This window comes from Colias croceus, chromosome 28, assembly GCF_905220415.1.
Source record: "Colias croceus chromosome 28, ilColCroc2.1".
Taxonomy (NCBI): domain Eukaryota; kingdom Metazoa; phylum Arthropoda; class Insecta; order Lepidoptera; family Pieridae; genus Colias; species Colias croceus.
In genome coordinates, this window is record NC_059564.1 from 2,677,921 (window position 1) to 2,704,671 (window position 26,751).

The following is a 26,751-nucleotide window of genomic DNA, read 5'->3' on the forward strand; positions in this document are numbered from 1 at the left end:
CACACTCGATCAAAAGCTTGCTGGACATCGAGGAAGGCGGCCGAACAGTATTCCTTATTTTCAAGACATTCCCTAATAATTTGGTAAACGCGATGAACCTGTTCTACCGTGGAGTGCTGGTCTCGGAATCCGTATTGATGGTCTGGAATCAACTGAACTTGCTGTAGATCTGTTTTCAATCTATGCAGAACTACTCTTTCCCATAGCTTGGATAAGATCGGAGTAAGGCTGATAGGACGATAAGATTGTGCTTCATTAGCTGGTTTCCCAGGTTTGGGAACCATTACAATTTGCGATATTTTCCAAAGAGCAGGAACGTACGATATTTTAAGAGAGCTATTTATGAGAATAGTGAGGAAGACGATTGCTTTTCGTGGGAGTTCTTTTAGGATCTTAGCGTTAATCAAGTCGAAGCCTGGAGCTTTTTTGGAGTCCATTATAGAGATAAATCTGGATAGCTCACGTGGCGTTGTTAGGCGCAGGGGTGGACAAAGTTGAACATCTTGCTTAAGGATGGTGTCTATTTCGGAATCCTCGGGTGTATTAGGTTCATTTGGTTTAAAGATGTTAGCTAGGTCCCATGAACATGCGACTCAAATCCACTTGCGATGCCACTATACTATCACAAAGGTTGTTTAAAAGTAAAAAAGCGGTAATAAATAAATAAATAACATATATATGAGTCAGTTAAACAAGGTTAAACAGAAATAAATTATTGTTATTATCATTTTTTTATAATGTGCGTTAGTAATAGTATTGAAAAAAAAAACATTATGAATAAAATAAGTTCAAATTAAAGTGTGTTTTTGGGATATGCAGTACGGCAACACTGAATGGCGTCGTATTTTCGTAAACAACATTTTCAAAGTACAGGTGAAATATCGAATAATACGATTATTCCTGATGGTACGTGATCCCAGTGTCTTTCTTATTATTTGTTGTATTTTTTTTAACAGTTTTATGGCACAAACAGGCATTTTACTTCAGGTTTTGTCCAAAATCTTTAGAAACTATCGGTACGCCCTCTCCACACAATGCTTGTGACACGACTGGCTCGGGTACGCCGATTTCGGCGTACTTTTAGTTGCCGCATTTTTCGAGTACGCCGGCGGTATCTAGTCGTAGCGGGCGCGCGGAGACCAATCCTTAATCTAAGGAAATAACATTTCATCAATATTCAAATTTGCCGCGCTTCGCGCGTTCTTGTTATCTCATATCTGTGGCACGGATTGACGTAGCGGTAAGAAAAAATGGCGAGAGAGGATTAAAGTATTGTGTGCTGGTGTGCAACGCATTTTTAGTAAAATTTAAAGATAGAAGGGATATAATTGGGGATTTATTATATGTGGACTTTAAATGTCGTTTCTTTGAATTTACAGAGAAACAAATTGGTTTTCTTGAAAATCCTCAATGATATCTTATCTTATCTTAATATATATTATAAATCTCGTGTCACAATGTTTGTCCTCAATGGACTCCTAAACCACTTAACCGATTGTAATAAAATTCGCACACCATGTGCAGTTCGATCCAACTTGAGAGATAGGATAGGTTTTATCCCGGAAATCCCTTGGGAACGGGAACTATGTGGATTTTTCTTTGAAAACGCGGGCGAAGCCGCGGGCGGAAAGCTAGTATCTTATATAAATATTTCCGTTACTATTTAAAATATGCATCAGCCATCGACCATAAATACCTAACTTATTAATACCTACTTATTAATCAAACAACACTTAAAACTTAAAAGTCATATCATATTATATTATGTACTTCGAAAACAACATCCTCAACTTCCTTTCACTGTGCAAGTTTCATATCATAGGTACAAGTACATACGAGTATATTTCTAACTACCAACATACAATTTTTGTTTTTCCCTAGTGTTGGTAGTTTCGGAAAAACACCACCGTCTCACCGAAACTCGGTCAATATCAACACGTCGGGGGTACTCAAATGTCAACTTTAATGACTAGTTATGCAAAGTTTGCCAGAGGCGCAGTTTTATTAGTTCCCTTGTCTTTGCTTATCCATGTATAAGAAAGGAAAATTTTCAAACGGCTTCAAGAAAAGGAACATTTTTTTTAAATATAGGTCACTCAAAGAGTTGCGGAAACACAGATTTTCAAACGGCTTCAAGAAAAGGAACATTTTTTTTAAATATAGGTCACTCAAAGAGTTGCGGAAACACAGATCTAGTTGTGCTAGATCTGTGTGCGGAAACATGCTCGAATTTACTACCATCTGTGCGCCGCGGTTTTACCCGCATTGATCCGCTCCTGTTGGACTTAGCGTGATAATATATAGCCTATAGTCTTCCTCGATAAATGGGCTATCTAACATCCGAAAGAATTTTTCAAATCGGACCAGTAGTTCCCAGTATCACATGATAAATAAAATTTATTACTTATACGTCTAAATAGTTATAGATACAAAACAGATATATATTTCATATCAACAATATAAAAGAAAACCTTTAACTCTCAAAGGATTTATATTAACAAAAAAGTGAAACAAATTAACCTTGAAGAAATAAAATAAAAATGTTAAACTGAAAAAATATTAACGAGGAAGCATAATTAAATACTCTGGGGTCATTGTAACATAAATATGTGCATTTAAAATTTTTATTTTCATGAAAATTTAAAATCTCCGTTTATTGCACGCCTCATAAGCGAAGCGTTGAGGTGGGTACTACTGTCACTTCGCGCAAAACATCTGATTTTTCAAACTTAAAATGTCTTTATGTATCATACATTGCACTTGTAAGATAATACATACACACACATATTAAGAAAAAACACTATTTTTAACATTCATGATATTTTTGATGTCATTTTTGTTATTTAAACTAGTAAAAAACAGTTTTAAAAAGTTCTGTCTTGGACGTCCGTGTGTCTGTACTCTGTATGTGCGGAGGATTTTCTTGTTAACACGATAGCGACCGAAATACTTTACTAATCGAGTCTTTTCTTTTTTATATATATTTATAGTGTACTCAAAATTCACCATTATAAACTCGATTCTTTATACTATAAGCCAAGGTTTAAAAAAATAAGTTGGTAGTCAGTCCCTTAAACCTGCGCAGTTTCACATCTAGGTGGGGCCACAAGAAAAATAGCTCAATTATTACGGTACCGCTTTCTTTACTTTTCCAACTGTTTTGAGACAGTACAAGAGCATTGGCACATGAGAACAAGTGTATCTACATACTTATATTATATACACCTTTATAAATAATCAATTTTATTGTAAAGGATGAGATTATGTGGCGTGCACTTTTGGATTTTCCAAACTTTTTTTTTTCAATACCTAATTTAGGTAAGTACCTACTTCAATAAGTCACAGCCTTGTATACAAAAGTAATTATGTAAAATTTTATTCCATTTCTAATGGGTGATTGTTTTCAACTGGATTTGAAGGTAGGTGGTAGGTTAATAATGTAGGAAAAAATCGAAAATATTTTTTGTTTCTTTGTAAGTGTTCGTAATAATATAATGTAATTACACTTCAAAATATCGTTAAGCCCATGTTAAGCCCTTTGAATATTTAGGCATTCGTAAGTTATAAACATTAATACATCCATCCGAACAACCAACTTCAGCATTTTGTGTCATGGATACAGAAATCTATAATGCTATATACATTTATAATGCTTCTTCTTTATAGTTTATTGTATACTAGCTTTCCACCCGCGGCTTCACCCGCGCAGTCAAAGAAAAACCCACATAGTCCCCGTTCCCGTGGGATTTCCGGGATAAAAGCTAGCCTATGTCCTGGGGTAAAAAGTAGCCTATGTCCTTTCTCGGGTATCAAAATATCCCTATACCAAATTTCATGCAAATTGGTTCAGTAGATAAGGTGATTGATTGATTGATTGAGTAACCGACCTATGTGAAGTTGGCAACTAACTGAATAAAAATGAGTGTTTCTCAATTCTATACGATTGTACTAGGTTTGTACCGGATTGTACCGCTTTTTATTTTGTTTGTACCCCAAAGAGGTGGGGAGAAACATAGGGTCGTAGTTATATAGTTCGCTGCTAACTGAATAAAAATGAGTGTTTCTCAATTCTATTCGATTGTACTAGGTTTGTACCGGATTGTACCGCTTTTTATTTCGTTTGTACCCCAAAGAGGTGGGGAGAAACATAGGGTCGTAGTTATATAGTTCGCTGCTAACTGAATAAAAATGAGTGTTTCTCAATTCTATTCGATTGTACTAGGTTTGTACCGGATTGTACCGCTTTTTATTTCGTTTGTACCCCAAAGAGGTGGGGAGAAACATAGGGTCGTAGTTATATAGTTCGCTGCTAACTGAATAAAAATGAGTGTTTCTCAATTCTATTCGATTGTACTAGGTTTGTACCAGAACGTACCGCTTTTTATTTCGTTTTTACCCCAAAGAGGTGGGGGGAAACATAGGGTCGTAGTATAACTACTATAAGTTCGCTGCCGACCTAGAAATACAGATTTTTTTTAAATGCTAACTCAAAGTGGTTGTGTGGTCGATGCTCAAAGCATTTCGTTTGTACCGGATTGTACCGTTATCAGAACCGAAAAAAAATATATTAAAAAACTAATATTCACGTTTATATAAATATACATGAAGATACTAAAGAAAATTCGACTAACTGAATAAAAATGAAAATTCGACTAACTGTGTAAAAATTTATTATGGCCATTTTCTCATTAGGTTAAGTACTTTCGATATCAGTTTAAAGTTTTTTTGATATCTGTAATAGTTACAGAATAATCGCCTGTGCACACTTAACGATTACACCCTGTATATCTGTCAACTGTGGTTGTAATCTTGTGGAATTACGAAAGTTTCCCAAGAATACATTCGTAATCGGTGGTTTTCTCTATTGGAAGAAGGTATGGAAGGTTTGCCCAGCGGTACAAACGATGAGAAACGGAACACTTATCGTAATATTCAATTATCACGTAATATAGTCGAAGTAGGTCGAAAATGAATTGTGGAAGTGGTGCTCTTGAGTGCTCAATGATGATTCAAAAATATTATGTGAATCAGCAAAGAATTAGCGACAATGTTTTTTTACAGAACTATATAACTACGACCCTATGTTTCTCCCCACCTCTTTGGAGTACAAACGAAATAAAAAGCGGTACGTTCTGGTACAAACCTAGTAAAATCGAATAGAATTGAGAAACACTCATTTTTATTCAGTTAGCAGCGAACTATATAACTACGACCCTATGTTTCTCCCCACCTCTTTGGGGTACAAACGAAATAAAAAGCGGTACATTCTGGTACAAACCTAGTACAATCGAATAGAATTGAGAAACACTCATTTTTATTCAGTTAGGCAAATTTTCTTTAGTTTCTTCATGTATATTTATATAAACGTGAATATTAGTTTTTTAATATATCTTTTTCGGTTCTGATAACGGCACAATCCGGTACAAACGATATGCTTTGAGTTAGCATTAAAAAAATGCTGTATTTCTAGGTCGGCAGCGAACTATATAACTACGACCCTATGTTTCCCCCCACCTCTTTGGAGTACAAACGAAATAAAAAGCGGTACGTTCTGGTACAAACCTAGTACAATCGAATAGAATTGAGAAACACTCATTTTTATTCAGTTAGCAGCGAACTATATAACTACGACCCTATGTTTCTCCCCACCTCTTTGGGGTACAAACGAAATAAAAAGCGGTACATTCTGGTACAAACCTAGTACAATCGAATAGAATTGAGAAACACTCATTTTTATTCAGTTAGCAGCGAACTATATAACTACGACCCTATGTTTCTCCCCACCTCTTTGGGGTACAAACGAAATAAAAAGCGGTACGTTCTGGTACAAACCTAGTACAATCGAATAGAATTGAGAAACACTCATTTTTATTCAGTTAGTCGAATTTTCTTTAGTATCTTCATGTATATTTATATAAACGTGAATATTAGTTTTTTTATATATTTTTTTCGGTTCTGATAACGGTACAATTCGGTACAAACGAAATGCTTTGAGTTAGCATAAAAAAATGCTGTATTTCTAGGTCGGCAGCAAACTATATAACTACGACCCTATGTTTCCCCCCACCTCTTTGGGGTACAAACGAAATAAAAAACGGTACGTTCTGGTACAAACCTAGTACAATCGAATAGAATTGAGAAACACTCATTTTTATTCAGTTAGTCGAATTTTCTTTAGTATCTTCATAAATATATGTATAAACGTGAATATTAGTTTTTTAATATATTTTTTTTTTCGGTTCTGATAACGGTTCAATCCGGTACAAACGAAATGCTCTGAGTTAGCATTTAAAAAAATGCTGTATTTCTAGGTCGGCAGCGAACTATATAACTACGACCCTATGTTTCTCCCCACTTTTTTGGGGTACAAACGAAATAAAAAGCGGTACAATCCGATACAAACCTAGTACAATCAAATAGAATTGAGAAACACTCATTTTTATTCAGTTAGTCGAATTTTCTTTAGTATCTTCATGTATATTTATATAAACGTGAATATTAGTTTTTTTATATATTTTTTTCGGTTCTGATAACGGTACAATCCGGTACAAACGAAATGCTTTGAGTTAGCATTTAAAAAAATGCTGTATTTCTAGGTCGGCAGCGAACTATATAACTACGACCCTATGTTTCTCCCCACCTCTTTGGGGTACAAACGAAATAAAAAGCGGTACAATCCGGTACAAACCTAGTACAATCGAATAGAATTGAGAAACACCCATTTTTATTCAGTTAGTCGAATTTTCTTTAGTATCTTCATGTATATTTATATAAACGTGAATATTAGTTTTTTTATATATTTTTTTCGGTTCTGATAACGGTACAATCCGGTACAAACGAAATGCTTTGAGTTAGCATTAAAAAAATGCTGTATTTCTAGGTCGGCAGCAAACTATATAACTACGATCCTATGTTCCCCCCCACCTCTTTGGGGTACAAACGAAATAAAAAGCGGTACGTTCTGGTACAAACCTAGTACAATCGAATAGAATTGAGAAACACTCATTTTTATTCAGTTAGCAGCGAACTATATAACTACGACCCTATGTTTCTCCCCACCTCTTTGGGGTACAAACGAAATAAAAAGCGGTACAATCCGGTACAAACCTAGTACAATCGTATAGAATTGAGAAACACTCATTTTTATTCAGTTAGTTGCCAACTTCACATAGGTGAGTAACCGACAGACAGACAGAGTTACTTTCGCATTTATAATATTAGTATGGATATTTCATTCACCTCGAAGATACAGCCTACAAACGCGTCCCAATGGAAAGATTTAACAAAAAGACCAAAAACCGATAGAAGCATACAATCTATGACGGTACTTTCACCGTCCAAACATTTCGTACAGGGCGACCATTCCTTTCACACAACCCAGAAACAAGATGTGGTAGACTATGTCAACATTCGGCTATTTCGGCACATACCGTATTGTATCATTTGTATCCACTGTTTCTGTGATTAGATAGTAACTTTAGATGGTATGTACATTGTACACTAATAATATAACTAGCTGCTCCGCGCGGTTTCACCCCCGTGGCTCCACCCCTGTTGGTCGTAGCGTGATCATATATAGCCTATAACCTTCCTCGATAAATGGGCTATCTAACACCGAAAGAATTTTTCAAATCGGACCAGTAGTTCCCGAGATTAACGCATTCAAACAAACAAACAAACTCTTCAGCTTTATAATTAGTATAATTAGTATAGATGGGTCAAAAATCAAAATCGATACAAACATACAGGTGAAGCCACGCTAATAAAGCCCTAGGCGTCTTAAACATATATGACATCTATCGTAGAATTTAGAAATTAATAATATCTGTATGTTCCTGACCTATATATTTGTATGATTAAAATGCAAATAGAGAGATTATAACCATATTATAACACTCGAAGGTTTTGTTAAAAGCATATGAATGCTCACACGATAACATATTTTTTGTGTGTCGTGCAGTCTAGTAGGTATCGTCCGGGATTTGCGAAATAGCTTTTTTTACTCGCTAATGCTTTAAAACGAAGCTTTCTAATGCTAACTAGAATTTTTGATATCGATCAATTAGTTTTTGAGCTAAATTATAATACACAAATTAACAAAAAATCCTCTTTAAATCCATACTAATATTATAAATGCGAAAGTAACTCTGTCTGTCTGTCTGTCTGTTACTCAATCACGCCTTAACTACTGAACCAATTTGCATGAAATTTGGTATAGAGATATTTTGATACCCAAGAAAGGACATAGGCTACTTTTTATCCCGGGAAAATGACGCAATCCCGGAAATCCCACGGGAACGGGAACTATACTGGTTTTTCTTTGACTGCGCGGGCGAAGCCGCGGGCGGAAACCTAGTTATTAATAAGGAAATGTAAATTAAAGAATGTAAATACCTACGTCAATGCGTGTAATTTGCGTCATGAAGTTGTTTTTATTTCAAAAAGTTATTTCTAGCATAGTAAAAGGAGAGTATTAAATGTATAAACAATTATTTAAAATATCAATGTGACAAGTGACAACCCTTTATCTGGCGCCTCGCGAGTTTTGGTACCGTGCGCTCCTAAACGCCGGGAGTTCGCCTACTTCTCTCTTTTTACTATGTTTTTATAGTTTGTAAATATAAGGGCATATAATTTACTTAATTTCTAAATAGTGTTAGTATGTACAATAATTCTTGTTTACCGATTTACAGATTTCTATCATCCACTAGAGTCTAGAGTCTAGACAGAGACCGTTAACAGTCCGAAAACTTCAAAACAAAATTTAGATTTTATTTGTCTACGTGTGTGTTTACACTTATACTTAAATACATAAATTATTATTCATAAATATCAACAAAACTATAAGGGAAATTGTTTATCTGTGTCCCGAAAGTTGCATGTTTTCATTACTATTCTACTAAAAATACAATAAGTAATAACTAGGTACTAAATGAATTATCCGTCATAATTAATTACAAGTTACTTAAACAAATCATTATCACGTTTTTACCACACAAACTTCATAATATAATTAATTTTTTATTTATGTTTTGCTTTTATGCTAACTACATACCTACTACCTAGTTTTCGTGACAAATAAATCATTTTTCTAATGTATTATACAACATAGTATTAACATAATATTATTAACATACTTGTGTAGAATTATATAATATGTTGAAGTTTGACCTTAATCTATCGACTCTCACGCGTTATTCTACACGCATCTCGATCCCTCAGCCCCCGGAATCACAGACACAATAGAAAATCTATTGTGTCGTGGTCTCATTGGGCCGCTCGGTGGTCAATGGGTTAATATGAATTTGTATTCTAACTAGCTGTGCCCCGCGGTTTTACCCGCATTGCTCCTCTCCTATTGGTCTTAGCGTGATGATACTAGGTACCTACCTAGCTCGATATGAAAAATTCAATGTTAGATTGAAATCTGTCCCGGAAGGCAATACACTATTTATCATTGGGCTACGACATATAGAAACGGCGCAATGCGGGTAAAACCACAGGGTACAATTACTAGTATCCTATTATCCTACTAATAATATAAATGGGAAAGTTTGTGAGGATGGATGGATGGGTGTGTGCTTGTTATTCTTTCACGTAAAAACTACTGAACCGATTACAATGAAATTTGGTATGTAGGTAGCTGAAGACGTAGGCCAATTTTTATCCCGGAAATCCCAGAGGAACGGGAACTATGCGGGGTTTTCTTTGAAAAGGCGTGCGTAGCCGCGGGCGGAAATCTAGTATAGCATATAGTACTTAGTAACTAGTATGTATAATAATAATTATTAATTAGTAAGGATGACCAGCTCTTAGCTAAATTAGTTAATTTCCCAAAACAAATTATTACGGCCCTATTAAATATTCACACATAATACAGCTTTAATTCTAACGAAGGTTGTGTGCGATCGACGACTCTAATTTACTAGAACGAGGTTAAATGATTAGGGAGCGTGCTTAGATCTACTTAGGTAAGTACTTGATTCTAATTCAGTAACTATATATTTAGTGGTAAACATGTTTAGATTATTGGCTAGATTTTCCGACACTCATTTTTGAAGTGAAACTTTGAGAGTAAAATTTCAAGGTCGCGTCATGGTAATACCGCCAGGTCATGGAGTAAGACGACAATTTTGGTATCTTTGAATCTTGCCAAAGAAGTTTCACGTCTGACACGTGTGCTCGGCTCACACTCTTTTTTTTCCTAACCTAACTAGGTATATTATTTTCTAACGGAGCAATCATTAAGATTAAATGATGTATTGATAGAGCTTCGTCAACTACTATAGACAAATTTATTTCACATCTGTATCAATCGAATGGAAATGTAATGAATTTGTCAGAATTATGGTTAAAAAGTTTTTATAAAATTTAATATTTATATCACGCCGCACAATTTGCCAGCAAATTGGCATACAAATGTTTTTCAATACACTATCCAAACACGTAGTCTGTCAGAAAGATTTACATAGAAAGTCAATCCCAGGGCATCTCTAGGAAAATGAACCTAGAACTGCTCACACAGTAACCTATGTGGGTACCTTACAAAGATTTTTATTAGTTAACGATTGCAAAAAAGAAAAGGTCTTAAGCCCCATCCACACGCTTGACAAACAATGGCAAACAGCCAACAGCAAACACGACGTTGGGTGTTTGTCATTGTTTGCCTGTTTGTGTCTGTGTTGGGCAGTGTTCGGCATCGGTGTCGGTTTATCTTGCCAGATCAAAGGATGCATGTTTGCCGATTCGGAATGTTATGAACGTTCGCCAAGCATGTGGATGGCTGTTTGTGTTGGGTGATTGTGGTTGGTGTTTGGGACTTCGTTTGCTGTTTGCGGTGTTTGTGACAAACAGCCAGCGTGTGGATGCCACTTTATTATTATTCGATATCTATGTATTTTGGGATAGCTTCAAATACAGTTTATTTACCAAATTACCACTTCAATTATATGGATTTTGTCTCGTCTGTGTGTTATTCAACTACAATAAATTGCACTAATTATGATAAACACATTAATGTCCTCTTATCAATAAATACGATAATAATTAGCCTGTACTCCGGACATATCTCGACTATAATAATAAAATGCAATATTATTAAATTACCCACAATCTCTTTGTTTTTCATACTTCTTGTATTCACATATTTATAATTATATTCATTATAAAATCTGTTACCTAGCCCTTCACTTTTATTTATATCTTGTTTCATATTTTCCGTGTGTATCGTTTCTTTGGGATTTTCCTTGTTTTTATAGCCACGTTATTAAAAATTCAAATTGGTCGTACAATCTTTTGTTAAGTTTAAAATTTAAAAGCCTTAAAAAAAAACTTTAAACAACAAATATCATTAAAAAAATAATTTCCATACCTAGGCAATATTAAATAAACTTCCTTGTTATGTCGGGATCGAAGCTCATGAAAGATTTATCACAATTTTTTGCATTAAAAATAATATAATTTAACTGATTTTCGAACTCGATGCATCGCAAAATAGGCACTAAAACCTTTATATTGTATTTAACTATTTACCTACATAAATAATTCGATCGAAAGTTTACACTGTTCATCTTTCTCTAATTACGTACCTACTTTGTAAATAAAAAAAAATTATAACTAATGAGCGTGAGCCTTAACCAAAAAAGATTTTTTATAGTTTTTGGTTGATCGGTCAAGACGTTTGTGGTTTTATTCATACATAGGGTTCAAAAAACTCAAAGAGCTCAAGGTTTTTTCTATAACCACTATAGACTTACCTTGCTGCTATTTTTTGTGCCAAACATGTTTTCTTACATTAATATTTTTGAATCAAATGCTTTTGCGCAAATCACAACAATAAATTGCTACACAATAACTTCACATCGAACTGTAATCGACTAATAAATCATAACAATAGTAGAAAAGGTTGTATAATTATTATTTTCAACCCACTTCAATAAAAGGTTCTTAATTCGCCTGTACTTATTTTTTTGGATTTGTTACCTCAGAAGGTCAGAACTTTCTTTGGGTGAATCAAACTCAAACTCAAACATTTATTTCTTCAATTAGACTTCTTCTAGAAGCACTATTGAATCGTCATTACATATTTTTAACATTTACCACCGATTCGGAAAGCAGTATCTACGATGCAATCTGCAAGAATAGTTGCTCGAAATCGATTTTGATGATTCATTTTTTATTTTGAAACTTGTTGGCCAGCCTTCCGGCATTACAATTTCGTCTATTTCTGACAATTTGATGGGCCCTCTACTCACACAATGGGCAGCGTGGGCCCAACAAATAATCATCGATGTTTGCCGCTATTGCGGCGATCTTGTGAAATCAATATGCGATCTAAAATGACGGCCGATCATAGATATTTAGGCCACTAGGCCCTCTACACTATCCTTAATAACTCAGGCCCCGGAACCACAGACACAATAGAAAATCTATTGTCTGGGACCGATCAGCCGCTTGGGGCTCAATGGGTTATTGCCTCTACTCAGCTGCCCATTGTGTAGAGGGCACATCAAGACAGTTTAGTATTTCGGTAAAAATAATAATTAATTAAATAAATATCATTCAAAGAAGTCTTGAGTCAAATAAAAGAAAGGCATTGGTCATTATCATACACTATATATTCACATAACCATAATGACTTCCTAACTTTAATATATCTTATATTTTATGTGAACAGCAGTTACATAAGACTGTTACACTATTGGAACACATAAGAGCATCTGACCAATATTCTCGGCTAGTTTTTGTGATCTCTACGACCTCGATATTAAGCGAATCGAGGAGAGTTCACAACTAAGCGCATAGTACAATTATGAGTATTTACTAACAGTTAGGAAAGGTAATTGCACTGCCCATCCATTCGAAAAAATATTCCGCGGTTTAAGTGTTAGAAATAGAAATTTTTTAGTCAGTAGTGGAACGAAAGCTTTCAAAATTACGTAAAACGTAGCTTTCCGCCCGCAACTTCACCCGTGTTGTCAAAGGAAATTTCCACGGGAATGACAGATTTTACCACGGTAACAAGTGATAACTGTGTTAAAAACAACCAACTTCAAACTTGCACTTGCAACATTTACAAACACAGACAAAAATGCTCATAAAATAAAAACTACTGGGCCTATCCGAATAACATTTTTATGGGACCAATTCGACACCATCCCGCATCGAACAAAAAAAGAATCACGTAAATCAGTTCAGAAACCTCTGAGTAATCGGTGTACATACATAAAAATAAAAAATAAAAAAACATACTGGCCGAATTGATAACCTCCTCCTTTTTTTGTAGTCGGTTAATTAGTTTTTTGAAATAAATAAATCCATTTATTGTGATAAGCGAGCGATTTTGACCCAATAAAGTAAGGAAATCTGTTAATTTTAGGATTTTTTAGAAGAGAAGATATATTGGCTATTGCTATAATCATTAGTTCATATGTTTCACTATCTATTATATAGTTCCCATGAAACTGTAATTATATATAAAAAGACATTAATCACATCAGAAAAATTAATAATATTACAACTAGTGGAGCTGGAGGAAGCGTGTGTAGCCTTACCACCCATGGACCCTGTTGTTGTCACAAGAGACGACATCAGCGCAGCAGTCCGAAAATGCCCGAACTGGAAAACTCCAGGGGTAGACGGACTTCAGACTTACTGGCTGAAAGGGTTCAACGCATGCCATGCTACCTTAGCCCGCCAATTTGGAGAAGCGATTGAGCACCGCTTGCTTCCAAACTTCCTCACTACTGGGGTCACTTATCTAGCTCCTAAATCCAACCGCTCCGCTGACCCGTCACAATACCGCCCAATTACGTGCCTACCTACCATCTGCGTGACGCCATTATCATAAATCTGCGTGACGCCGAGAAAATTGACGGAGTTGAATGTATGGAGAATTAACAATGGATTACAAAGAAAAAATTCTTCAAACTAATCTGAACCATTGTCGAAGGGCACAAGACTTATTTTTACAGTCAGTTGCGGAGTGGTCCATATCGTTGGCAATAATAGCAGAGCCATACAATATTCCAAACGACCCTCGGTGGTTTGGAGATACAACTAATACTGTAGCTGTATACTGGAATACTACCTCAGTCAATTCTGTGTGCTCATGCTTGGAGAGGGGCCGAGGCTTCATAACAGTTGAATGGGATTCGTTTGTAATCATAGGATGTTATGTGTCCCCGAACTGCAGCCTTGCAGATTATGAGGTTTACCTAGGTGAACTTGCTATCAGCATTCGCAGATATCCCAATCGCCCCATTCTGATTTTAGGTGATTTTAACGCTCGTTCTCGTTCGTGGGGTGATACAGTTGACAATCTGAGGGGAGCAGCGGTGGAATCGTGGGCTGCTGAGCTAAATCTGCAATTGCTTAACAGAGGATCTGTAAGCACCTGCGTGCGATGGCAAGGTGAATCAATTGTGGATCTCTCGTGGGCCTCTTATCCAGCAGCACCGCTGATTTCGGGATGGCGTGTGGCTGAGGAAGTGGTCTCGCTATCTGACCACAGACACATTTTCATTGAGATCACCAAACAGGTTGATCACAGGCATAGAGAGCAATCTCCAGCACGTTGGTCTCTTAAGCGACTAAACCGTGATCTTCTCGTCGCAGCAGCCAATATTATATGTTGGTCTGACTGGCAAGAGAATGATAACCCTGACGAAGAAGCAATGAACTGGAAAAACGTTATGACGAAGATCTGTGATATGTCAATGCCCAGAGCCAAAAAAATCATCAATCGAAGTGTGTATTGGTGGAGTGAAGATATAGCGAAGAAGCGCGAAGTTTGTTTAAGATTCCGGCGTCAGTATACAAGGACACGTAGACGCAGACGAGCAACGGCTGAAAAATTAGCATCAGCGTACGCTTCTTATAGAACTGCCACAATGAATCTTCAATCTGCTATTGCAGAAGCTAAGGAAAAAGCTTGGAATGAACTTCTAGATGGACTCAACCAGAATCCATGGGGCCGTCCTTACAAAATGGTCCTGGGGAAACTAAGGCCTTGGGTTCCCCCACTTACGGAAACTTTACGTCCTGAGTTCACTAGAAATGTAGTTGATGTTCTTTTTCCAGATAACCATAATTCAATAAACTTAATGTCTATCCCAGACCAAAACGACGTACCATGGACTCATGAATTGGATGTAACAGAAAGCGAGATGGACATGGCGATTAGACGACTAAGTGCCAGGAATTGTGTACCAGGGCCTGATGGAATTCCTGGTCGAGCTTGGGCTCTAGCATTAACGGTGCCGGAACTAAAACATAGATTAAGGAATTTCTTTAGTAAATGTCTTAAAGCTGGTATTTTTCCATTGAGTTGGAAGGAATCTAAATTGGTTCTTATTAAAAAACCTGATAGGCCTGAGGATTCCCCCTCTGCATACCGCCCTATATGTTTGTTAGACGAAGTAGGTAAATTGTTTGAAAGAATAATTGCCGCCCGTCTCTATGAACATTTATGCGGCTCTGGCCCTGATATTTCGGATAAACAATTTGGTTTCCGCAGACGACGCTCAACTGTAGATGCAATTTTACACGTACGCAGCATCGCAGAACGCGCAACTAACAGTGGGAGAGTTGCTTTGGCTGTAAGCCTAGATATTGTAAATGCTTTTAACTCGCTCCCCTGGGATACGATAAAGGACGGCCTTGCACACCATAACGTGCCCACTTATCTACGTAGAATTGTTGACGCTTATCTTCAGGACCGGTTTATCTGCTACGTGACGAGAGGCGGACAGAATCACAAAAGAAGAACAAGCTGCGGGGTTCCTCAAGGGTCGGTACTGGGCCCAATGTTGTGGAACTTTGCGTATGATGCTGTGTTACGAGTGGATCTGCCGAGAAGCGTCTCTGTAATTTGTTATGCAGACGACACTTTGCTCATTGCTGATGGTGAAAGTTACCGAGAAGCCACTAATTTTGCAGAACTTGGTATTTCACGGGTTGTAAACAAAATTCAAGATCTTGGCCTTAAAATAGCACCTCATAAAACTGAGGCGCTGTGGTTCCATAAGTTACCGAGAAGAATAGAGCCTCCAAGTTCAAGTCTTAGAGTGGGTAATACCAACGTCAATATAGGCCTATTTGTCAAATATCTCGGTCTCACTCTAGACGGGCGCTGGGACTTCGGGGAACATTTTAATAGACTGGTCCCAAAATTAAAAAGATTTGCAGGCTACTTGCAAAGGTTGCTGCCTAACTTAGGGGGGCCTAGCGAGGAAGTTCGTCGCCTCTATGCAGGTATTATCAGGTCAATGACCATCTACGGTGCACCTGTTTGGGCGAACAGACTTTTGCTACAACGTATAAGGCGAAAAGTCTATAGTGTACAGCGCATAATCTCCATAAGAGTAGTAAGGGGCTACCGTACAATCTCTTATGATGCATCTACGCTTCTTGCTCGATATCCTCCACTGGATATCCTAGCATTAATGGACGCAAGAATCTTCTGTGAGATTAGATCTGACTCCAACATTTCTGTTGATATAACGGATCTTCGAAGACAGGCTCATGCTGATGCGTAAGAGACCTGGCACTACCGCCTTACACAGCCAAAAAGCGCTAGACAGCGGGTGGTGGCGGCAATCTTACCGAATTTCCATTTATGGATTAAAAGACGCTGGGGGACAATTACTTTTAGGATGACCCAAATATTCACAGGACATGGATGTTTTGGTGAATATTTACATAGAATTGGACGGTCTTCGCAGGAAAATTGTCATCATTGCGATGCGATCTGTGACTCGGCTCAACATACACTCGAGGTATGTCCTGCTTGGGATATGCAAAGAATGGTACTAATCCAAAAAATTGGATCTGATCTATCTTTGTCAGCAGTAATTAATGCTATGCTAAGCAGTAGATCTGCATGGCAAAGCGTTCAAAATTTCTGTGAATGCATTATGATTCAAAAAGAGTCAGCGGAGAGAGCTAGAGAACGAGCTAATGCTGGACGACGTTCCAGGTGATATATCACGACCACTATCGTTGATAAGTTTGGATTGAATAACCGGAAAAGGTGCTTTCCTTCTCCGATTTTGCGCTATACACTTAACTACACTGGTAGTTTAGGACCGAGGGCGGTTCAAGGGGGTATTGAGCCGCTTATAACATCTTCCCGGTCCTGTGACTGTCCTACCCACTCTGGGTAGTTGATAATGAGGCAGGGAAGCCACATAGTCTGGCATATAGCTGCGGGAGCTCTGGTGCGTTCTACGAGAGATCCCGGAGTCCCCGCTACCATGCTTTGGGTTTGGCCATCGAAGAGGTTTTAGTGGGTAAGAATCCCACATGCTCTCTTTTTTCCCCAAAAGAGAGTATCTTTAGAAGATTTCCTCCCCGTTAAAAAAAAAAAAAAAAAAAAAAAAAACCTACCATCTACAAGGCATTGACATCTGTACTGGCGGCCAAAATTGCCAAGCATATAGATGGCAATAGAATTTTGGCAGATACACAGAATGGATGTCGGGCGGGTGGTCGCGGAACTAAGGAGCTTCTCCTGATCGACACGGTTATTGGTCAGCAGGTCAAGCGTAACAGACGCAACTTATCCGCTGCCTGGATTGACTATAAAAAAGCATTTGACTCGGTCCCCCATACATGGTTAACGAGAGTCCTGGAACTTTATAAGATCGATCCTTCGATCCGAGGGCTTCTCGGAACATGTATGGGGCAATGGAGTACAATGCTTTGTCTCCAAGGTAAGCGGCTGTCTGACGCGGAGGACCGAATAAAGATACGGCGGGGTATTTTCCAGGGCGATTGCCTGAGTCCTCTATGGTTTTGCCTGGCACTAAACCCTCTAAGCTATTTGCTTGAGAGATTAGGATCCGGATTTCAGCTTCGCAGGGGTGGCCTAAGACTTAACCATCTGCTCTACATGGATGATCTCAAATTATTTGCGCCTAATAGGTCTAGGTTAACGGAGCTGCTAAAAATCACGTGTGATTTTAGCAGCTCCATTGGCATGGAACTTGGGGTGGATAAGTGTGCGGTTATACATGTGGAGCGGGGTAAAGTAACCGCGTCTGATGACATAACACCATCTGGCGCGGCCCATCTTAGGGTACTTACAGAGGCTGAAACTTACCGATACTTGGGTATGTCACAGAATATATGTGTGGAGGGGGTGAGCGTGAAACAGGATGTTGCCGAGGTGTTTTGTGAACGCATGACAAAAGTTTTCAACAGCTATTTGTCGGGCGTGAACAAAATACGAGCGTTCAATACCTGGGTCATGCCCGTTCTCCTGTACACATTTGGCGTACTCAAGTGGACTCAGACCGAACTGAACGCCCTGGACCGGAAAGTCCGCACAACTATGACTCTGCATCGGTTGCATCACCCGAAATCGTCAGTGATGAGGCTGTATATCCCTAGAAGGTGCGGTGGTCGTGGCATGTTAAGTGCCCAATCGCTGCACAATCGGGAGATATGCAAACTCAGAGACTATTTCCTTGCAAAGGTTAGTCATGCAATCCATGCTGAAGTCATAGAATGTGACAAAGGACTCACTCCCCTATCCCTGGCCAAACAGGACTGGCAAAAGCCGGCGGTGCTCAGCATTTCCGACAGAGAGGCCATATGGAAAGAGAAAGAGCTACACGGTAGGTTTCACAGGATTCTGCATGAACCTCATGTAGATTTCTTGTCCTCCGTGCACTGGCTGCGTTTCGGTGACCTCTTTGGGGAAACCGAGGGTTTTGTCTGTGCGATACAGGATCAGGTGGTTAAGACGAACAATTATCGGAGGTACATCATAAAGGACGGGACCCAGGACTTATGTCGTATGTGTCACCGTCCTGGAGAAACTCTCCGACATGTTACTTCCGGTTGTTCCATGCTTGCCAACACTGAGTACTTGCACAGGCATAACCTAGCATCTAGGATTATCCACCAAGAGCTCGCTCTGAAGTATGGCCTTCTTGTCGGAAAAGTGCCTTATTACAAGTACGCGCCGGAGCCGGTCCTGGAAAATAACCGTGCCAAATTGTACTGGGATCAGCCCATCATCACAGACAGGACTATTCTAGCGAATAGACCTGATATTGTGGTGATGGACCTAGCAACTTCCAGGATTTTCTTGGTAGACATCACTATCCCACATGACGACAATCTTGTTAAGGCCGATTCAGATAAACGGCTCAAATATCTGGATCTGGCGCATGAGGTTGTCGAGATGTGGGGCGGTGTGTCTGCCGAGATAATCCCCATAGTTGTGTCCACCAATGGGCTGATTCCTTCCTCCTTAAAACAATATTTAAGGAGGTTGGATTTACCGGTAAAGCCCATGACAGTGGGGATACAGCGGGCAGTCCTGCTGGACAACGCTCGGATAGTCCGCAGGTTTCTCACTCAATCGCCCTAGGCTCCGGCCGTCTGGCCACTCAGCCGGAGTTGTTTAAAACACCGCCGCGAGGCGAGATACTTGCCCCCCACATTACAACTAGAAGATTTAAATAATTTAAACACATTACAAATACCTAGGTATGTGTATATACCTATTTAAAATCTGTATATTTGTTGATCATAAAATTCTCACATTTTTTTTGTTCATGCAAATGCAAGAAGGTCTGAGAAGTCATTTTTTTTAATTAGATTATAAATTAACTAACTTAAACAAGTTCCTTTAAGGAAAATTGTGTTCCTAAGCACTTGATTAATAAAATCTAAGTGAAGTTTTATTATCATTAATTTATTTACCATAATCTTAATCTACTTACTATAAAGAGCAAATATGTAATATCTAAATGCCTAATTTACATAAGAGTTGATAGACCTACTCAGAGTTCAAACACATTTATAATATTATTTAATTGAGCAAAATTATTATACAGTATTTATTCATCAGTAATTATTCCAAATCTATCAGAACATTAATTAATTCATAATTCAAATTTCAAAGGAACATTAAATTATAAATAATCAAAGTTTGTGAAAAAACAAATCATTAAAATGTATTTAGGTACCTTTAGGTACCTATTCAAATTTCAAGCCAGAACATTTAGAACGTTCCAAATACGAAATCGAATAGAACCACAGTACTTATTACACAATAAGTAAGTGGAGCTTTTGTTGTTTTTAAATTATTTTCATAACATACCAGTTTTGGGCAGACTCCTTATCACATTAACAGCTGCATGGAACTTCTCTTCTAAAGACATTTTTGCACAATCACTGAACTCAACGACACTAACGTACTTTGGACTTGAAAAATAAACTGTTTATTAATTCAACACTAGAGACACATCCATAATAATAGGCAGTAGTCACCATACGAAAATCGTCTAGTATTTATCTTGACCGATCGATTGCTAATATTCTATGGTGAAAACGTTAAATTTAGAAATTTAAACTCTAATCGCAGAACTTATTTATTATTTTTTTTGTATTTTAAATAAACAGGCTGCAGTATGTAGGCACGGGGTCGTACATAAATTGATAATTTTGATTGATTGCCGATTGGGTAATGTCTATTGTCATTGCCAAATGCCAATAGACACTTGACAGATAGGTAAAAGTATGTAGTGATGTTCTACTATATTAATAATATATTCAATAATTTTATTGACTAGGTATTGGGTGACTATTGGTATTTTAACAACAAATATTCTCTTGCTTGTTAAATAATTAATAAAGCTTGACCAGATGTTTAATTGAAAGCTTTTAAATGAATTATAAATCATTTAAATAAAATAATCGCAAATGATTTTTAATAGAAGTTCAAAACACGATTTTCTTATAACGAGTTCAATTTTTATCAATTCTTTAAGTTACTTAATGTAGTCTTGATAAATTCAGGATTTAAATTTGTTTTTTATTGTGATATTAATAATTAATAATCTACTATTTAAAACGGTCTATAGTCTATACGCAGGAGGTTTTTTATTCTTTCTTGTCAAAGTCAAATTGAAGTTTAGGCTCCTTTTGCGATATATTAATTTTTGTGAAGGTAAATAATCTGATTTTATTTAAAAAATCGCGTGAAAAATGTGAATTTATTTAATGCATAAGTGATTATTTGTGAATGAGTGCTATAAATGGTGGTTTATTTCTGAGAATATTGTCTAATGAAACATTATATCCCCCGCCCAATTAGCGGTATACCGCGGCTATACCGTATTAGATAGAATCGATATCCTTTTGTTTTACCAAAAAATACACAAGTATTTGTGAAAATTCTCGTTGCGAAAAAATACATATACAAGTCTTGCCTTCCATACAACTGTACTGTACATATAAACTAAAATAATATCTTGCACCTGCAGTCGATTTCAAAAGCATGGCAAATGGTTTCAAATTTAACTAATTACGTATGATAAAGATGCACTAGAGTTACATTACAACCGTTCATGTTGAAACCAGGTTATAAACAAGAGTTGGAAAAAATATTATACCTATATATATTCAATAAACACCGAAAGTACTGCATGAATACTACCTAATTCCGATAGCTCAAAATAGGTAGTAGGTAGAACTAATTTTTATAAAGTATAATAGTATATGAAGTTAACAAATACGTATTATGTAGTTATCATAATATTTCGAAGTTACCTTGATCTCTTGCACTAAATAATTTTTGCCTTCATAATACCCAGGTTATCATAATAAATTGGTCTATCTTTGTTTTAAGTTCGCGGTTTTCCTGTGATAATATTAAATGTGGTTTATATTTATCATAAAAATATATTATTCGAAGAAGTCACATACCTAACAATATTTTTTGTTTAAACAATTTTAATGAGTATAGTGTAAAATATATCGAAACAATCAGGTAGTACAAAAAATTTGGCTTATTATCAGGGCTATACCACTGTTTATTATTTACATTTTTACATACACACACTAAAATAGTGATCACAGATAATTTTATTTTACTTTTTTTTTAATATTACAGGACCATAGAAACCACAATCAGCACCAAAATGCCAGAACTCACAGAATTGGATAAGGCCACAGCATCCATGACTGAGAAGAGGAAGGAGGAAACCGCGTCTTCAGACAGTGACTCTGATGACACCATCCCAGAATTGGAGGATGCAGGTGATTGTGTAGTTCTTGTTATTTTACACAGAATTTGTTTAAAACGAAAGTCCTGTAAAGTGAAAAACTAATATACTGTTAAAGAAAAGAGCAGGCACTCCACAACATTAAAAATTTTAAGAAGGATTACATTACAACAAAAAAAAAATTAGGAAAATCCAATAATATTTCAGCAATACTAAGCTATTCATGACCAGTCTGAACAACTGAAAAAAATATAACTGTACTAATTCAAACATTTCATGCTGCTGCAACTGCTGGAATAATTAAAATATTAAATACTAAATAAATAATGTACTTTGTGTTTTTCTTTTATTTTTTTTTATTAATTGTATTAACTTCCATTACCTACATTAGATTATTTACCTACTTGTTAACTCTCTACTGTCCATAACATATGTATATATAACGCAAGAAGCGCAACTCAGGATCCCAAGACACAAGTATTTCACTTAGTTTGGGATCCACTGTCGTACTTTAATTGTAAAACATAAAATGGACAAATAAATTTATTTCATTTCATTTATTTCATTTCATTTCACTATCTTACCACCCGCGGCTTCGCCCGCTTGGTCTAAAACCTAATAAATTATATACTAAAACCTTGCTCTTAAATCACTCTATCTATTAAAAAAAACACATCAAAATTCGATGCGTAGTTTTAAAGATTTAAGCATACAAAGGGACATAGGGACAGGGAAAGCGACTTTGTTTTATACTATGTAGTGATATTAAATTTACAAAATTTGTTGATTTTTTTTTCTTGTATATTTTGTTTCAATAATTTACTACAATATGCAATTTTAATTAAATATGTCATTTCCATATTTCAGGTGCACCCGGCGCTGGTGGTATCACCAACCCCATCGCTGGCATTGACATTGTATCAAAGGCAAAGCAGTCTCGTGGTGAGAAGAAAGCCCGCAAAATCATGAGCAAGCTCGGACTTAAACCTGTAAGTTATAAGTCTTAAAATCTATACTAATTATTAAAATAGAGAGCCTATTACAGCATTAAAGAATATATGGAAGATTAAAAACCATGGAGGGTTGTCGCGTAAAAACCACAGGACAGTTCTTGGGCATATTATGATAGATAATATACTGTTACATATTTTGTAAAATTAAATTGTAATACTGAAATGATTTAAAAGAGCAACTATGGAGTTTCTTGCCGATTCTTCTCCATAGATACTGCTTTCTGAATCGGTGGTAAATGTTAAAATATGTATTGATGTTTCAAAAGTGCTTCTCAAAGAAGTCTAATAGAATAAATAATTGAGTTTTGAGTATGAATATTATATTGTATTAGCAGTTTCTTGCAGTTTACCCGTATTGCTCTGCTCCTATTAGTCATAGCTTTCTAAATAAATGGACCATCTTGTCAGCCACTGAAATGATTTTTCAAAACAGACCCATGGTTCCTGAGATTAGCGCATTCAAGTAAACAAACTTTAGCTATTGTAGGTTTTGGAAATCATACATTTTCCATTAAATAATGATTCAATTAATTATTGAAGATAAATTCTTAAAATCTGATGATACATAATTTGTTATCTTCAATATTGGAATAGATGATTAAGTTTATCATTTATATGTATGAACATTATAATATAGAACAACTAGCTTACCGCCCGCGGCATTGCCCGCTTTGTCGTAAACCTAATAAATTATTTACTAAAGCCTTCCTCTTGAATCACTCTTTTTTTTTTAAAAATCACATCAAAATCCATTGCGTAGTTTTAAGGATTAAAGCATACAAAGGGACATAGGGACAGAGAAAGTGACTTTGTTTTATACTATGTGGTGAAGCAGTAGTGGCAGAACTGACGATGGTGCTTTGGAGTTTAGTGCTATAATAAATAAATATAAAAATGATAAAGCATACTCTACAAATGTACCATGCTCCCTTTCAGGTACAAGGTGTGAACCGAGTGACAATCAGGAAGTCAAAGAACATCCTCTTTGTCATCAACTCGCCAGACGTATACAAGAACCCGCACTCGGACACGTACATTGTGTTCGGCGAGGCCAAGATTGAGGATCTGTCGCAGCAAGCCACTATGGCGGCGGCTGAAAGGTTCAAGGCACCGGAGAGCGCGGCGGCCGGTAATGACACTACTACTGCTGGCACGGTAAGTTTTATTATGTTAATGCATTGCTAACTTTGAACAAATTAAAATTCTTTATTGGTTTAAAATACATAAAATAAACAACTTAACATAAAAATCAACATTTGCCTCTGTTATTTATGTAAGCAAAATTGTCTGTCCATATTAGAAGAAAACCAATTGAGAAACAACAACAAAAATGCAGATACACTATTCAATAGCTAAAATAAGTTGGTACAACTTATAAATAATTAGGGATGCATTTGAAATGAGTGAAACATTCTGTGTAAATTTTAAGTTATGTTATCAAATATGCTATCTCTATTGACTAATTATACAGAGACTAATTAAAGTATCGTAAATTTGAGTAGCATCTATAAAATAGTCATTTTGAGCCTTTCCATTTTCTCAACATTTATTTAACCATTTCAGACGGTAGCACCGATCGCTGAAGAGGAAGACGAGGAAGGTGTGGACGAGACGGGCGTAGACGAAAAGGACGTGGAGATTGTGATGTCCCAAGCGAACGTGTCTCGAGCGAGAGCGGTGCGGGCGCTGCGGAACAACCAGTCGGATATCGTAAACGCTATAATGGTGAGTTTGTGCATTTGTCTATGGTAACATCAGCAATATAGAACCAGAAATAATAGATCATTTTAATAGAATTCCTTGTTTGTGTCATGCTAAATTTTGGGCAAAAGTTTTCCATAAATTTCCAGTAATAAGTTTTCTTAATTTTTGCCAATACATATGTCAACAATGTTAAAAAAGCATTTTTTTATGTATGCTTTTAATATTATTTGATTAACATAGTTTCACTAAACTGTTATATGTACGACTAAAGACCCCTTTAAATAAACTTGGAAGATCATTACGTCTTATCATTATTTTTTTCTGTTACAGGAGCTGACAATGTAAAGGAGTGCCGGATAGTCACAAGCGTTATTTTATATGTTCCTAGCTTTAAGTCTCATAATAATAACCAAATAAGGATAATATTATCATCCTTAATCTCGATGTCTATTATCAACAGAATTGTCTCTGGTCATTCAATATCTATGGCGCCACCCAGTTTAGGCTTTATGCCTCGTTTAGAAAGGTAACGGAAATGTACATAGCATACATTGAAATAAATTAAAATTAACAACTGTATTTTGTGTTTTCTTTTATAACCCATGTATCTTATTGTATAGTAGTGTACCTAGATAAAACTGGTAAAAATAAAGTATTGGGTAAATGTGAACCAGCCATAAGATTTGGCGAAAAAATAAAAAAAGATGGTGGCACTCAAGGACTGCCGCGGTAAAGCTATTGCATAGCATGCCTTCAAGCCACACCTCCGTGCCCGGCGGAGAGGGGAGAGTGAGGTTTTTTTCGTCACGGAATTTCTGGATTCGGTCCCCGCGCTCAAGGGGCAAATTTGTCTGCGGGCTCAAGGCCCGCGATAGAAGCTATGCAATAGCTTAAAAATGCCTTGTTTTTTTTCAGATAAACGCAAATCTGAAGGTTGTAGTTATGGCATGAGATGGTATCGAAACGAAAATTGAAAATAACATACCTAGCAAGATAGAAGTTACTACATTTAAAGAAAACTTACTTTCGCTTAAAAGCATCGCGTGGTATTATACAAAAGTTTCAAGAATGGATATCTGATATGCTGATTATTGTTATCACAAAAAATTATCGTCTTCGGTTAACATTCAATAGGTACCTACCACAATGGTACCTACGTTAAAGTTAAGCCCGTGTTCATACAGAAACCACACAAGTAAAATCATTGGTTGAGTCTGAGGCCTGAGAGGGACTGAGCTATAATAATTATTATTGTTATTTATAATGTAGGGTTGATGTACCACTAGTTGACCATTTAAGCGGTTTTATCTTTAGCTATATATAAAAAACGGGTTATTTGTTTTACGTTCAATGTTATTTTTGGGACACAGATAATTGAATAGTCACTGCAACTATTGTTCTTAGTATCAATTTGATAACCTTTAAAGGTTTTATGAAAACTACTCTGAAAGTTACTTCTGCTAAAAATACCATTACCTGACCACTGATCACCAATATCTGACCATCATTGCTCTAAAAGTTGACCATTTTCAAAATGGACAAAATGTCCTTCGAACATTAGTTTTGTTTAATAAATAAAAAAAGTCTGTATTTAAATAAGTTTTTTTTATTAAATGTTATAAATCATTCTTACAATACTGTTATTAATCCTTAATGACTATACCTACGTACCATACAATCTTTTCTTCTTTCTCTTTTTCCTTCGACACCCAGTAGTCTTGCCATTTCTTGGAAGTTGTAGCAAAGGGCAACCGCAAGCGTTCAGTCTTCTTTTTTAACGGAGAATCAGAAGGCCATATTAAATGTTTGCCAAAAGCTGGGCTTATTTGCTGTTGCTTTTTAGTTATTAAATCTACTAATTTGGGCGAAGGAGGTTCAAGGAAATGGCTGACTGAAGTTGATGTTGATTCGAGATGCATTGTTGGTGTTGGAATAGGACCTAGACGGCTTATATGGTTTGTTAAATTAGGTATAAGCACAAAACAAAGCAAATCTTTCTTAGCAAAATATAA

General features: G+C 36.5%; 2 protein-coding genes across 3 annotated transcripts in view; one reads left to right on the forward strand and one right to left on the reverse strand.

Moving 5' to 3' along the window:
- Positions 1-20,464, reverse strand: part of LOC123703985 (acyl-CoA-binding domain-containing protein 5) — a 32,388-nt gene extending 11,924 nt beyond the window's left edge. For both annotated transcript variants that reach the window (XM_045652211.1, XM_045652210.1), the window contains exon 1: positions 20,117-20,464. In XM_045652211.1, the coding sequence (XP_045508167.1) occupies positions 20,117-20,177 (61 nt within the window). In that variant the 5' untranslated portion in view covers positions 20,178-20,464. The remainder of the gene's footprint in view (positions 1-20,116) is intronic.
- A 398-nt stretch (positions 20,465-20,862) lies between these two features.
- LOC123704134 (nascent polypeptide-associated complex subunit alpha) lies at positions 20,863-25,318 on the forward strand. The gene is made up of 6 exons (XM_045652427.1): positions 20,863-20,965; positions 21,911-22,056; positions 22,890-23,011; positions 23,972-24,190; positions 24,599-24,760; positions 25,070-25,318. The coding sequence occupies exons 2-6, from the start codon at positions 21,939-21,941 to the stop codon at positions 25,082-25,084; spliced, it is 636 nt and encodes a 211-aa protein (XP_045508383.1). The 5' UTR covers positions 20,863-20,965; positions 21,911-21,938; the 3' UTR covers positions 25,085-25,318.
- Positions 25,319-26,751: the final 1,433 nt, after the last annotated feature.